Source organism: Elephas maximus, chromosome 2 (genome assembly GCF_024166365.1).
Source record: "Elephas maximus indicus isolate mEleMax1 chromosome 2, mEleMax1 primary haplotype, whole genome shotgun sequence".
NCBI classification, from domain to species: domain Eukaryota; kingdom Metazoa; phylum Chordata; class Mammalia; order Proboscidea; family Elephantidae; genus Elephas; species Elephas maximus.
The window spans coordinates 19308443-19322242 of record NC_064820.1 but is presented as its reverse complement, the minus strand read 5'-3'; the positions used below and the strand labels follow the sequence as shown (position 1 = coordinate 19322242).

The 13800-nt window shown below is 45.8% G+C and overlaps 1 protein-coding gene across 1 annotated transcript in view; it reads right to left on the bottom strand.

Annotated features, from left to right (window-relative positions):
* Nucleotides 1-837: 837 nt before the first annotated feature.
* FBXL7 (F-box and leucine rich repeat protein 7) overlaps nt 838-13800 on the bottom strand; it is a 516642-nt gene continuing 503679 nt past the window's right edge. Inside the window, exon 4 of the mRNA XM_049861349.1 lies at nt 838-5291. Coding sequence (XP_049717306.1) covers nt 4555-5291 — 737 coding nt within the window. The 3' untranslated portion in view covers nt 838-4554. The remainder of the gene's footprint in view (nt 5292-13800) is intronic.

Here is a 13800-nt window from a genome sequence, read left to right as displayed (position 1 = left end):
TGACTCCATCCACGTTATTATGGTCAATTTTGCTCTGAGAAGGCTGTTCTTTCCCGGTCGTATTCTGAGTACCTTTCAACCTGAGACACTCATCTGCTGGTACTGTATCAGGCAGTGTTCCACTGCTATTCATAAGGTTTTCAGTGGCCAGTTTATTCAGAAGTAGACCACCAGGTCCATCTTCCTAGTCTGTCTTAGTCTGGAAGCTCTACTGACATCTGTCCACCATGGGTGACCCTGCTGGTATTTGAAATACTGGTGGCACAGTTTCCAGCATCACAGCAACATGCAAGAAACCACAGTATGACAAACTGACAAACATGTGGTGGCTATTCTTGAGATGGTCTCTAAATTTAGGTGGGATATACTCAAGGTTGTACTTTGGCTCTCGCAGACTTGGGAGCCTTTAACAAACAGAAATTTATCTTTTCATATTTCAGGAGGCAAGAAATCCAAACTCAGTGTGATGGCTCTAGGAGAAGGCTTTCTTTTTCTCTTGGCTCTAGGGAAGGGTTCTTTTTTCTACTTAGCTTCTGGTCCTCTGTTCCTTGGCAATCTTTATGTGGCATGTATTTTCCTCTTCATTTGGTCCACAATTATCCGTCATTATGAAATTCAGAAATATTCATGTTTTTATTATGGCTGGGATAAATTAATTTGGTGGCAAAAATCTTACCTGAACTGATGCAAGGCTGTTATAGTGTGTAAGAATCTTCCATAGGGGGACTATTTATATTGATTGCTCCAGAAATATTAATGTGTTTGATTAAGAGGAACTGTCTCAGACTCTGCTGTAGGTACTAGAAAGGTATTAGAAAGTACATCATATATACATATAAAAAACAAACAAAAACCGGTTACCCCCTCTCACTCATTATACCACATCAAACCAAAACCCGGTGCCATCAATTCCGACTCATAGCGACCCTATAAGACAGAATAGAATGCCCCACAGAGTTTCCAGGGAGTGCCTGGTGGATTCGAACTGCCGACCCTTTGGTTAGCAGCCGTAGCATTTTAACTGCTACGCCACCAGGGTTTCCACGATGTTATAATTGTTTGATCTGAGTTCCTTTAGGATGAGGACATTGTTTCGCATTCACCCCAAGCCTATCATGTTGTTCTTGTTGTTAGCTGTCTGCCATGGAGTTGATTCTGACTCACAGTGACCCTAGGTGTGAAGCATAAAACTGTGCTACATAGGGTTTTCAAGGCTGTGAGGTTTCTGAAGATCACCAGGCCTTTCTTCTGAGGCACCTCTGGGTGGGTTCAAATTGCTAACCTTCCGATTAATAGCCGAGGGCTTAGCCATTTGCTCCACTCAGGCACACCACATCATATATACCTTCCACAAATATGAAAAACTATGAATTCCTAAATACATGTGGTCCCAAGGTTTGGGTTAAGGGGTTGAGGACCTCAATAAAATTGTAAAGGTAATGTTTTTTCACTTACCTGCTCCTTTGAAGCCAAAGTCATTTGGCCAAGAGAAATGACAAAACCATGGATGAGGCTTTAAAGGGGCATTAGGTGCACAAGCTGACTTGCTCTGTCGTTCAACATCAAGTAGGTTTCTTATTAACACGTGAGCGTCCCCACTGAACACCACTCTCATCTGCCAAGAGTATTAAATGAAGCTTAGCCTGATTACCAACATATTGCTTTATTTCTTGGTGGTAGTAAATTAAGGCTTTCTAGAGTCATACAGCACGCAGTGATTTGAACACTAGAATTAAAAAAACAATGCGCATTCAATTCAGCAGAGCCAGAAAGGAAGCAATGTTTTCCAAAAGATAAATTTCCCAGTGAGGCCTTTTGCTTGGTCTCTAAAAATCTGCTGAGCTGTTTCCCCAGCAACCTCTGTCATAGATCCATACTCCCAGGGAAGCAGAATGGATGAAGAGAAGACTGGGAGGAGGGAAGACTCTGGAAAAGACAGGAGGGCTGGGCAATCAATGTGAAAAGTCCGCTTTGTCTGATGTTTGGAAGATAGCTCAGCTGATGTGGTCAAGTGGTGGTAATAGAGATATTCATAACGGGAAGCCCACTCTCTGTTTTGGGAGCTGTTCTGCATCTCCCTTCTCATTCGGGGAGTCTTAAAACAGCTCACTTGGAAGACCCTGATGCCAAGGATTAGGTTAGGGCCAATCCTTTAGGACCCTGGAATCCAGACACTTTAAACAGGGTCACAAGTCAGAGCAGGGCAATTGCACCTTCCACCTCCTTCCCATTGCTAAACTCTAGAAAAGGCTATCTAGACAGTGGCCCTCTCTAGACTCTGTTCCCAGTCAAACGATTCATTTTCCCCCATGGCACAGGGCGTTGATTGCATGTCTAAGTTGATGATGATGTTGATCGTACATGAGGCCATGTTTCACATGATACATGAAGGACACCACCTCAGCCTAACTCCTTCCTCCCAACACAAGACAAAGGGGGTGCATGGAGCCTACAGTGGGGGTGCAGTTGTCGAGCAGGGTGGGGGCCTGATCTGAAATATACCAGTGTGCTTGGCTGGGAGAGCAGAGGTGCAGGGTTTGCAAGGTGGACCCTTTGAGAAGGAAATGAAGGAGCACTTCTAAGAGTGATGAAGGAGGGGCTTGACCAGAAAATAATCTGGGGAAGGTGATATGTCTATTAGCAAAAGGCAACTGAATTTCATCCAAATGAGCAATGGAATTTCTTCTGGTGTCCTGATTTCATATGGTTGAAGTTTGCAAATGGATTTCTATCCAAATAGGGACCAACAGAAATCTGTATTTGGTAATCATTGTAATGTTCTATCCCAAGAGCGTGGTTGGTGGTCTGCCTCCTATTTGTCCGGCATTTTGAGCTGACAGCATTTAAACATCTGCAAGTTGGCTTGGCATTCTTTGGAGGAAAACATGCAGACAGCCACAAAGGGAGGTGCACAAAGTGGTAATTTGCACAATTAAACACTTACAAATGGAACCCCAAGAGGCTTCATGGGATGAAGATGGAACACATAAAGAAATAAATAGATGAGGCAAGTAGAAATGCGAGCGGAAGGGCAGACAGTCCAGGCACCTGTGGCCGGCAGGAAGATAGAGATGCCTGATGCCTGACGCACTCCACGTGTGCACAAAGGAGGATGAGCAAACCTTTGGGGACATGAATGTACTGGGGCCTTGCTTGCTCATTAAAAAGTATGAGGGTCTTGCCTCCATCTGAAAATACCTGAAAGGGCAACCTGATTGTGGGCTCTGGGCTCTGCTGTGACCAGGAATTCTGGAGCCTTCCTAAGACGCAGTGGAGTGGGGTAATGCTGAAAGTACTTGTGCAGGGGTACCCCAGCATCCAGCAGGGCACGAGATGATGTGCAACAGATGGACCCCCCAAGAATCGGGGATGTGGGTGATGCTTGGATTGGGGCAAGAGGGCATACAGGACACTTTGTGCACTTATGCTGGCACCTCAAAATCTCCCAGAAGCATGGCCCAGGCACAGAATCAGCACTCTTGGGAGAGGTCGATTCCTTTAGGTCAGTGTGCTTCTATTTATGGGCATCTCAGATCCCTTGATTCTAAAACGGGCAAATCCTAGAGCTGCAGGACCTCTGATTCAGGGCCGGAAGCTGAAGCTCAGAGAGTGAAGGGTACCGCCCAAGGTCACACAGCTAGTCAGTGGCAGAGCTGGGAGAAGAATGCAGGGCTCCTTCTCCATCATGCTGCTCTCGGCAGTCTTCCAAAAGGTTGGAAAGACACTTTGTGTGTATAAAGTGACTGGCATTTATGGAACAAGAATTTGCTCAGGGGTGGGACTGAAGAGGGTGTTTTGGGCCAATTAAGCAGTTTAAAGAGGAGGAGATCCAGACAGCATCATTATTCTGATGTTCTGTTATTGACTGTTGAAAGGAGGTTTGGGGTGTGGAGGTCTGTGGGTGTGTAGGCTAGAACGACACTGTAACTAGACTGCTCAGGTCCACCTTTTGCGAGAGGGAAATAAACCAGTTATGGCTGATTCCAACTCACGGTGACCTCATGTGTGTCAGAGCAGAACTGTGTTCCATAGGGTTTTCAATGGCTGATTTTTGAGGAAGTAGATTGCCAGGCCTTTCTTCTGAGGTACCTCTGCATGGACTCAAACCTCCAACCTTTTGGTTAGCAGCTGAGTGTGTAGGAAGGAAACTGCCTACAAATGCCCTGATCCCCCCCAAAATACTATTTACTGAAATAGGAATGTGTATTCCCCTCCCCCCCTTCTTGGACTTCTGTTGCCTAAGAGAAATAAGGAAAAAAAAAAAAAAAAAGCCAAAAACCAAAAAGCCTGTATTCCTAAGAACGTTTGTTTACTGTAACAGGAATGTATATATATTTTTTTCTTCTTTAACCTTTGTTGCCCATGAGAAATTAGGAAAACAAAAACCAACAAACAAAACAATCAAAAACCAAGATTCCCAAACCTTCCTGGAAGGAATAGCTGTTATGAGTGGGTGTCCTGTGCTTACATAGGCTGCTTTTTTTTTTTTTTTTCTTTTACCATTTTGCTTTGTTCGCATTTGGGTGAACACGAGGACAGGTGCAAGCAGTCCCTTCAGAAGAAGGCAGGGTTGGTGTGCTCTATCACGCACCGCTTGCAGTGGCGTTTCACAAACCGCAGGGCCTCCACTGAGACCTCGCAGTCCTGGACGTTCAGCATCTGCAGGTCGAAGCAGTTGGCAGCCACGATCTGCAGGCCCTGGCCCGTGATGCTCTCGCAGGACTTGAGGCTGAGTCGCTTGAGGTTGAAGCAGTTCAGGGCCAGGCACTCCAGGCCGGTGTCGGAGACCAAAGGGCATTTGCCGATGTCCAGGGATTTGAGTTTGGCGCAGTTCTTGGCGAGGTACTCCACGCCGTGGTCCGTGATGCCCTCGCAGCCCCTCGCGTTGAGGTAGCGCAGCTTGCCGCAGTACTTGGCGATGTAGCGGATGCCCACGTCCGTGACGCGGCCGCAGTGCGCGATGCTCAGGTAGCGCAGGCGGCCCTCTAGCTTGGCGATCTCCCGCAGGCCGAAGTCGCTGACAAAGCGGCAGTCGCTGACGCTCAGCTCCTTGATGGAAGGGCAGTAGATCGTCAGGTAGCGGAGGCCCTCGTCGGTGAGGCGCACGCAGCGGCGCAGGTACAGGTGGGTGAGCTGTGTGCAGTGCGCGGCGATGGTGTGCAGGCCTTCGTCCTCCAGCACGAAGCAGTCCGTCATGTCCAGGTAGCGGATGGAAATCTGTTTGCCATGCAAGGGGGACAGTTTAATGGAGGCCTCCCGGGTCAGGCTGATGCAGGTCACTTTGGAGCACCCTACACAGAGAGACAGAACACAAGCTTAGAGTCCCTGCTGAGAACGGGGCCACCCTCCCACCCCCCTGGCCTGCCGGCGACGTTACCTCCGGTCTTGGTCCTTACTGAGAAGGAAGGCAGGAATGGGTTCTCCATGTTCATGCGATTGGTTAAAGAGTTTGCTTATCTGGGTTGAAGGAATTTCATGGGTATTCCAATCAGAAAGACTGTGGCGCCAATTCCTGTCTATTACTAGTTGCCTGACACTGGGCAAATTCATACTTTCTGAGTATTGCCTTTGTCTTAAAATGGGTATGATCACATTCCCCAAAAAGGTAGGTGTGAAGATGAAAATGAGCCAATGTGTGTACTATCTAGCCCTGAGGCTGGGAAGTTCCATAAACTCAGTAAAGATTAGTTCTGACACTCCCTAGTCCAGACAAGTGAGATGGCAAAGAGAAGTCTAGGGACATGAGTTTGATGTGGCAGAAAGAACACTGGGTTGGGAGTCACACCTGGCTCAGGTCTAATTTTTATTGCCTTAGGCAGGAGCTCAACTTCTCTGAGTCTCAAGGTTCTCCTCCATGAAATGGAAATAGCTGGCATGCCTTTGAGGTTCCTCGTGGTGCAAATGGTTTTCACACTGACTACTAACCAAGGTTGGCAGTTTGAACTCAATCCGGGGGAGCCTCGAAAGACAGGCCTGGCAATCTTCTTTCGTAAATTACAGCCAAAAAAACCCTCTGTGGAGCAGTTCTACTTTGTAGCACATGGGGTCCCCATGAGTCGAAATTGATGGCAGTGGGTTCTGTTTCCTTTGTTTTTTTGGCATGCCTATATAATGAAAGGAAACCCTGGTGGCGTAGTGGTTAAGAGCTGTGGCTGCTAACCAAAAGTTCAGCAGTTCAAATCCACCAAGCACTCCTTGGAAACTCTATGGGGTGGTTCTACTCTGTCCTCCAGGGTCGCTATGAGTCAGAATCGACTGGACAGCAACGGGTTTGTTTGTTTTACATAATGAAAAAAAGAAGCCCTGGGGACGCAAAAGCTTAAGCGCTTGGCTGCTAACTGAAAGGTTGGTGGTTGGAACCTACCCAATGGCACTGCAGGAGAAAGACCTGACAATTTGCTCCCGTAAATATTACAGCCAAGAAAACCCTCTGGGGCAGTTGGTTCTACTCTGTTGCATGCGGTTGCTATGAGTTGAAATCGACTCGGTGGCACCTAATAACAACATACAATGAAGATGGGACGTACTGGAGATGCAGGGAGATCGCGGATATGAGCTTTGCAAGCTCTATGGGAAAGACGTGTGTTATCGCTCTAACAAGGTGATCATCTGGGACTCAGTTCAACCCTCACTGGATCTGTGATAGGCCCTCAACCAGTCTTCCAGCCCTGCCCTTGCCCCCACACAGATGCTAGAGGAACCCGGAAACGGTAACTGGTATCAGGTCATTTCACTGCTCAAGGCCTTCCAGTGGCTCCCATTTCACTCCAAGTGTAAGTTCTAAAGTCTAGTAAAGCCTAGGAAACCCTATGGGGTAGTTCTCCTCTGCCCACATGGGGTCACCAGGAGTCCAAATTGACTCCACAGCACTCAACAACAGTGGGGCCTCCAAAGACCGTCAGGATTTGCCCACATCCATCCTCTCTGACCTCACCTCTGAATCCTTCTGCTCTGGCCACACTGGCTTTCTGGCTGTTTCTCAAACACTCCAGCATTGAAAAGGCGTCCACAGTCATCACATGGCACCCTCGGTCACTTTCTGTGGGTCTCTGAGCAAGTGGCAGTTTACAGCACAGTTCTTCCCTGAGCACCCTATATAAGTTAACATCCTGTCCCTTACTCCCCCATGTTCCATCACTCCTCAGCACTCTGATATTACACACATGTTTTTTCACTCAGGTATTTGCTGCCTCTTCACTCTAGAATGTACGCTTCCGAGAAAAGAGATGCTGGACCATTCACAGCTATATCCCTCAGGCCTCGTTCACAGCTGGCGCTTACTAAGTATTTGTTGAGAGAGTGAATGAATGATTTATGGCAGGTACAGTGTCTTCTCTAGGACCTGGGGGTTGCTGGGTGGTGCTAACGGTCAATGTGGTTGTCCGCTAACTGAAAGGTTAGAGTCCATCTAGAGGCACGTTGAAAGAAAGGCCTAGTGATGTGCCTCTGAAAAAAAAAAATCGGTCATTGAAAACCCTACGGAGCACAGTTCTACTGTGACACAATCAGGGTTGCCATGAGTTACAATCGGCTCTATGGCAACTGATTAGAGGAGGACCAGGTGGGACAATCCAACTTCCACCATACGACTGCCTTCAGGATGTTGACCCTGGCTGCACTATGTGAGCAGTCCTGGTGGTGCAGTGGTTGAGAGCTCAGCTGCTAACCAAAAGATCAGCAGTTTGAATCTACCAGCCACTTCTTGGAAACCCTGTGGGGCAGTTCTGCTCTGTCTTAGAGGATCGCTGAGTCCGAGTTGACTCGATGGCAACGGGGTTACTATGCGTACATTGAAAACCATTGTCATATTTTATAGTTAATTAAAATGTATTATATTTTTGTTGAACCATGCAGTTTACCAGGAGCCCTGGTAGCACAGTGGTTAAAGCACTCAGCTGCTAACCAAAAGGTTGGCGGTTGGAACCTACCAGCCTCTCCATGGGAGAAAGATGTGGCAGTATGTTTCCATGAAGATCACAGCCTTGGAAAGTCTATGGGGCAGTTCTGCTTTGTCTTATAGGGTTGCTATGAGTCGGAATCGACTACAGCAATGGATTTAGTTTGGTTATGCAGTTTTCAGAGGGCTTTTATAAATATTTTCTTATCTTATTCTTAACCCATTTTATAGACATGGAAATTAATGCCCAGGCAGACATCTTTAGAAGCCAGTTAAACACTGTCTCTAACCTTTATTTCACTAGAAGTATAGTGTGGGCATAAATATAATATATGCAAAATTAATTTCATGGTGTATTTCATTTAATGGTATGCTATAGGAAACCCTGGTGGTGTAGTGGTTAAGTGCTATGGCTGCTAAGCAAAGGGTTGGCAGTTCAAATCCGCCAGGTGTTCCTTGGAAACTCTATAGGGCAGTTCTACTCTATCCTATAGGGTCGCTATGAGTCGAAATTGACTTGACGGCACTCGGTTTGGTTTTTGGTATGCTATATTTATATAATATACAAATAGTTATAGTATATTTTAGGAAGAAAGGCCTGGCAATCTACTTCTGAAAATCAGCTAATAGTTTGATCCTCAACTGATCATGAGGATGGTACAGGACTCGAAAGTGTTTTGTTCTGTTGTGCACGGGGTCACCATGCGTTGGTGGCCAACTTGACAGGCAGCTAACAACAACAGTACATTTATAAGACGTAAATATAAATAAATACTAAATATACCTGTGTCAATATGTATTATAGAAATAAATGTATATTTGTATGTATTTCATTCCACTACATGGCTTGGCTATGCCTTCATCCTTCTTGCTGCTCTTCTCAGATCTCTCTGGCAGTTCTAAAGCAGGTGCCTCACTTCAGGCCCCCTGCACCCTGGCTGTTCAACACAGGATCCATGGCTTCTAAGCAGCCTCACAATAGTGCTAACGAGGCCTTTCCTCTCACTTCTTGGCAGGCTGCCCAGGAAACTCTTATAAAATTCAGGCCCTGGGAATAATGAGGTTAAAAAGCCCAGGTGCTACCAAGTCAAAGAATTAAAGTAAGAAATAAATAAGTAGGAAATGCAGGAGTACAACTTATAATTCAATGCTGGAGAACAAAGATGCGACTTCTTAGAGGCCACCCACACAGCTCCAATGAGCTCTGTGATACTGCATTTGTGGGAGGTGGTTAAAAACCCAAATCCGTTGAGTTGACTCTGACTCATAGCGACCCTATAGCACAGAGTAGAACTGCCCCACACGGCTTCCAAGGCTGTAATCTGTATAGAAGAGGACTGACACATCTCTCTCCTGCAGAGCAGGTGTTGGTTTCGAATTGTCAACCTTTCAGTAAGCAGCCCAGCACTTAACCACTGTGCCACTAGGCTCCTTGGAAGGTGGTTAGTACCCTTCCACCTGAGCTTTGTGTTGACTTTCTTTCTTTAGGCTGACTATAATCCCGTGTATCTTACAAAGGCGATTCCTGAATTTATATATCTACATTAGTGGCTCTCCATCGGTGACGCCTGGGAAGGCATTTTGTTTTCCAAGATCTCGTGCCAGCTTCTCTTTCTCAACCTTTAGTTCAAGATTCCTTTTTTTTTTTTTTTTTAATATCTAGCAAAATATTGCTCTGCTGCACTGTAGGAAGGATGCTATATTTGGTCCAGGGAAATATATAACTTGATTTTGAATACTGGATATACCATGGGCTGCCAAAAGAATGAACAAATCTGTCTTGGAAGAAGTACAAACAGAATGCTCCTTGGAAGCAAGGATGGTGAGACCATGTTTCACGTACTTTGGACGTGTCATCAGGAGGGATCAGTCCCTGAAGAAGGACATCATGCTTGGTAAAGTAGAGGGTCAGCAAAAAAGAGGAAGAGCCTCAATGAGATGGATTGACACAGTGTCTGCAACAATGGGCTCGAGCCTAACAACAGTTGTGAGGATGCTGCCGGCTTGGACAGTGTTTCGTTCTGTTGTGCATGGGGTTGCTATGAGTCAGAGCTGACTTGACAGGAATGGTCTGTTGGGGTAAGATAATGGGTGGCCTGTCTTAACAACCGGGTAAGGACTATGAATATTACTCAGTAGGGAGTGGACAGTGTGGGTTAATGAAACTTGTTGGGTTTCTTTAATTCGAGATTTGGTTCAGATTCCACAAAGGTACTTTTCATCACCACTTCTTCTTCTTGTTGTTAGCTGCTATTGGGTCAGCCCAGGCACATGGTGACCCCATTCACACTGGGCTAGACTGCTGTAATCCACAGGGCTCTCCAGTGAAACCTGTTCGCATCACAGCAACACACAAGTCTCCACTGACAGACGGGAGGTGGCTGTGCGTGACATGCATTGGCCGGGAATCAAACCTGAGTCTCCTGCGTGGAAGGCGGCAATCCTATCACTGAACTATCACTGCCCCTCACTTCCTCTCATTATTGGACTGATAGCTCTACTGTCTTTGGGTTAAGTGAACAAAGACCAACTAATGACTTCCAAACTTGTTAATAACAATGAGAATTTCACAATGACCACAGCAACTATGATTTATTGTGTGCTTACTATGTGTTTCTCAGCAGAGCACACGAGAGAAGACGTAACGTGTATTAAATCTTCCAACCACCCCATTTTTACTAATGAGGACATTTTAATCACTGTACTTTAGCTTCCTAAATGCTTGCTTAGGGCATTAAACAATGGCAATACTGAATCTTTTAGAGTGCAAGATGACTATTTAGGGCTCTAAAACACCTCTGTTTATAATTACAGTATCATAAAGTGCAAAGATAAAATATGCCTCATTTTTTTCCTTACAAAGCTCATAATGAATTGAGAGAAAAGAACCTGGAAATATACATGTAATACATGTACTCGATGCAAAACCCAGCCATATGCTACTTGTCTGTGCTCAAAAGGCCAACACCCAGGAAGAAACAGCTTGTTGGGGTGAAGCTGGGAAGGCTTACTTGGGTGATGCTTGGACTGGGGCTTGAGCAACGAGATATTTGTTAAGAAGCTGGGAGGCGGAAGGAGGAGTGAAGGGTACACCAAGCCAGGGAGGTCCCCACACATCACAGCGGGTACAGGCAGGATGCCTTTGGGGAAATACAAGTGGTCTACTGGAAGTATATATAGGAGAGGGTGAGATTTGAACCTGGGAAGGGCAGCTCAGGAAGGGTCTCACGTGCTCCTTTGAGGAACTTGAATTTTTCCTGTAGGCAATGGGAGCCACTGGAGATTTTATGTAGGAGAGTCAATGGTCAGACTTATAGTTGTAAAGTATCCCTGGGAGATTAGCTGTGTGGAGGGTGGGTTTAAAGGGATGGGTGAAGGAGACTGGTTAGTGAAGGTGTGAATTTAGGCAGGCAGGTAGAGGAGAGGGGATTAACTCTGGTTACTGAAGGAGTCCTGCTGCTCTGAAACTGGAGATTAGGAAGAGAGGCAAGGGTGATTCCTGGGTTTCCAGTTTTGGGGGACCCCTTTGAAGCAATTTCATTTGTAATTTGCTTGGAATAATAAACAGACAATAATTATATTTTATATTCTGAAGTTGGATGAATTCAATGTATTCCATTGATGTTTAAATACACTATTAGAGAGTAATAATATGTGACAATGATCAAACACAACTGCTAGTTCCAGTCATTTTCAATGTCTTGAAAAGATAGTGCTCAAGACAGGCAGTTTTCTGCATCATTGGGATGGGACAGGGAGTTTCATGGGACAGGGACTGTCAAATCCTCCAGGGGAATTAAGCCCTAGACCAGCAGATGAGATTTCCAAGCCAGGTTTACTGTCATTGAGAAAATGGGCACTATCAATGGCCAGCTGGAAAAACCATGGTGAACAAGGCTTTGGTAATACCATTCTGGCAGCCCTCTGGCCTCACTCTGTATCAGTACAACAATTTTCAGATTTTCTAGAGACTGGTGACCACCTTGCAGAGGTGGTGATAATGTCCTCTTGGGAGTCCCCTGGGAGGTGCAAATAAGTGGTTAAGTGCTTGGCTGCTAAATGAAAGGCTGGAGGTTCAAGTCTACTAAGAGGTACCTCAAAAGAAAGACCTGTCCATCTACTCTTGAAAAATCAGCCATTGGCAACCCAATGGAGCCCAGTTCTACTCTGGCATACACGGGGTCGCCATGAGTTGGAATCAACTTGATGGCAGCCTTTTTTTTTTTTTTATGTTGTGTTGAGTCTTCCAAGTTCATGTAGCTAAAAATCTCTGCAGTGTCTGGGGTACCGTGGTTTTACTTGCTGAGCTACCTGCGTCTCTATGTACATCAGATTGCAGGGGCCCTTGGGCACGTGAGGAAGCAGCACTAATGTATCTGAACCTGGAAATTAGTCAGGTTGACATAGAGGAAGGTCACGAAGGCTTAAGTAATTTCAGGGGCCAACGAGGATCCCCTTACTCAGGGTAGAAGCCCAAGAATTTCTATACCCAGCCAGCCAACGAGGTGTCTGTATTTCTGAATTTCAGAAGACCCCGAAAGACAGGGCATAATTTCTGTGCAGTCAGTAATAAAGGTGCATGGAAAGCCCCTTTAGCAAAGACGGGGCTCCAGAAGAAATCATTTTCTGTATCTGAGTAGAGAAAATGAAATACGGTGTTTGTAACATAGGCCTGTGATGCTCAGAATCTTTTTTTTTTCCTTTTGCCTGAGAGGAAACACATCTAGAAAAGCTGTGAATGGTCCCACATCACAAAGTTTTGGAGCTAGCTTCCACCACCTCACACTTTCTTGTTCCAGAATTCCCTGGAGGAAAAAATGTTAAGAAAACCTCCTGGTTTTCTGCTTCTTTATGCCAGCAGCTGCTCATGACTCACTGAACATACAGTGACTACGGTTTTGTCAGGAAGCCAGCTGAAGTTAGGGGAGCAAAGAGCTGCTTTTCAACAAGAAAAAAGATCTGCCAAAAACGATGGACTGTCATCTGAAATATTTTCAGATGTTGGCTTTTGAAAGCGAGAGCAGGCTGAGAGCTTGAGCTTTACCTCACCTCAGATTTTGTTGGAGGGTATCATTTACCTCAGACGCTTGCAAATCCCGAATTCTGTTTATTCGCCTGTCAGAGTGGCTCTTACTTCTGGAACCCTCCCCAACAGTCCCCAAGCTGCGCTCACGCTGTTCATTTCTTAAACTCTCTGATGCATCTCACACAGTTTACCTCTCAAGTGTTCGTCCTTTGATTGGGCAGCGGATGAGATAAAGAAAGGCTGTTAGTCCTTACAGATCCCTGTCTGGCGCCAAACTACGAGTCTGGGCTTTAACTCTTCCTGCCTCGGCGAGGTTTTCAAGCACAGCAGCCATGCTGAGATTGCCTTCGATTTTTAAGAGGATATGGTTCAACTCCAAGAGCTGCCCTTGCACTATGTAATTGATATTTGTGCTTAAGATACTACATTAACTCAGGGTGGAGAGGGTGGCGTGAAATATAAAGAGACACTTCACCATGATGGACTGTATCAGTATTACCAAAATGGCAAACAAAAAATGGTGCGCACACACACAAAGGCATGAACAAAAACAATGCCCCCCTACCAAAAAAAAAAAAAAATGACATAGCCCACATCTGATGTTTTAGCAACCACAGTGGGCAGAGTGAGACCCTCAGCGCAGAACACACAGGTAGTCATTACAGCTTAGATATAGCTCTGGGGCGGGCTGCATAGAACAATAATGACTGGCCATAAATAAGTGCAGTTTGTAAACCAGGTGTGGGTTGGAGGTTTGCATCCAGCTATCTGTGATTAGATATTTGGTCCTTGTTATCTCTGATTGCTCCCAAATGACTGTGAAGGTCATGGAAGGAAACGTTAGTGTTGTAGTTGGGTGTCTCGGAGTCAATTCCGA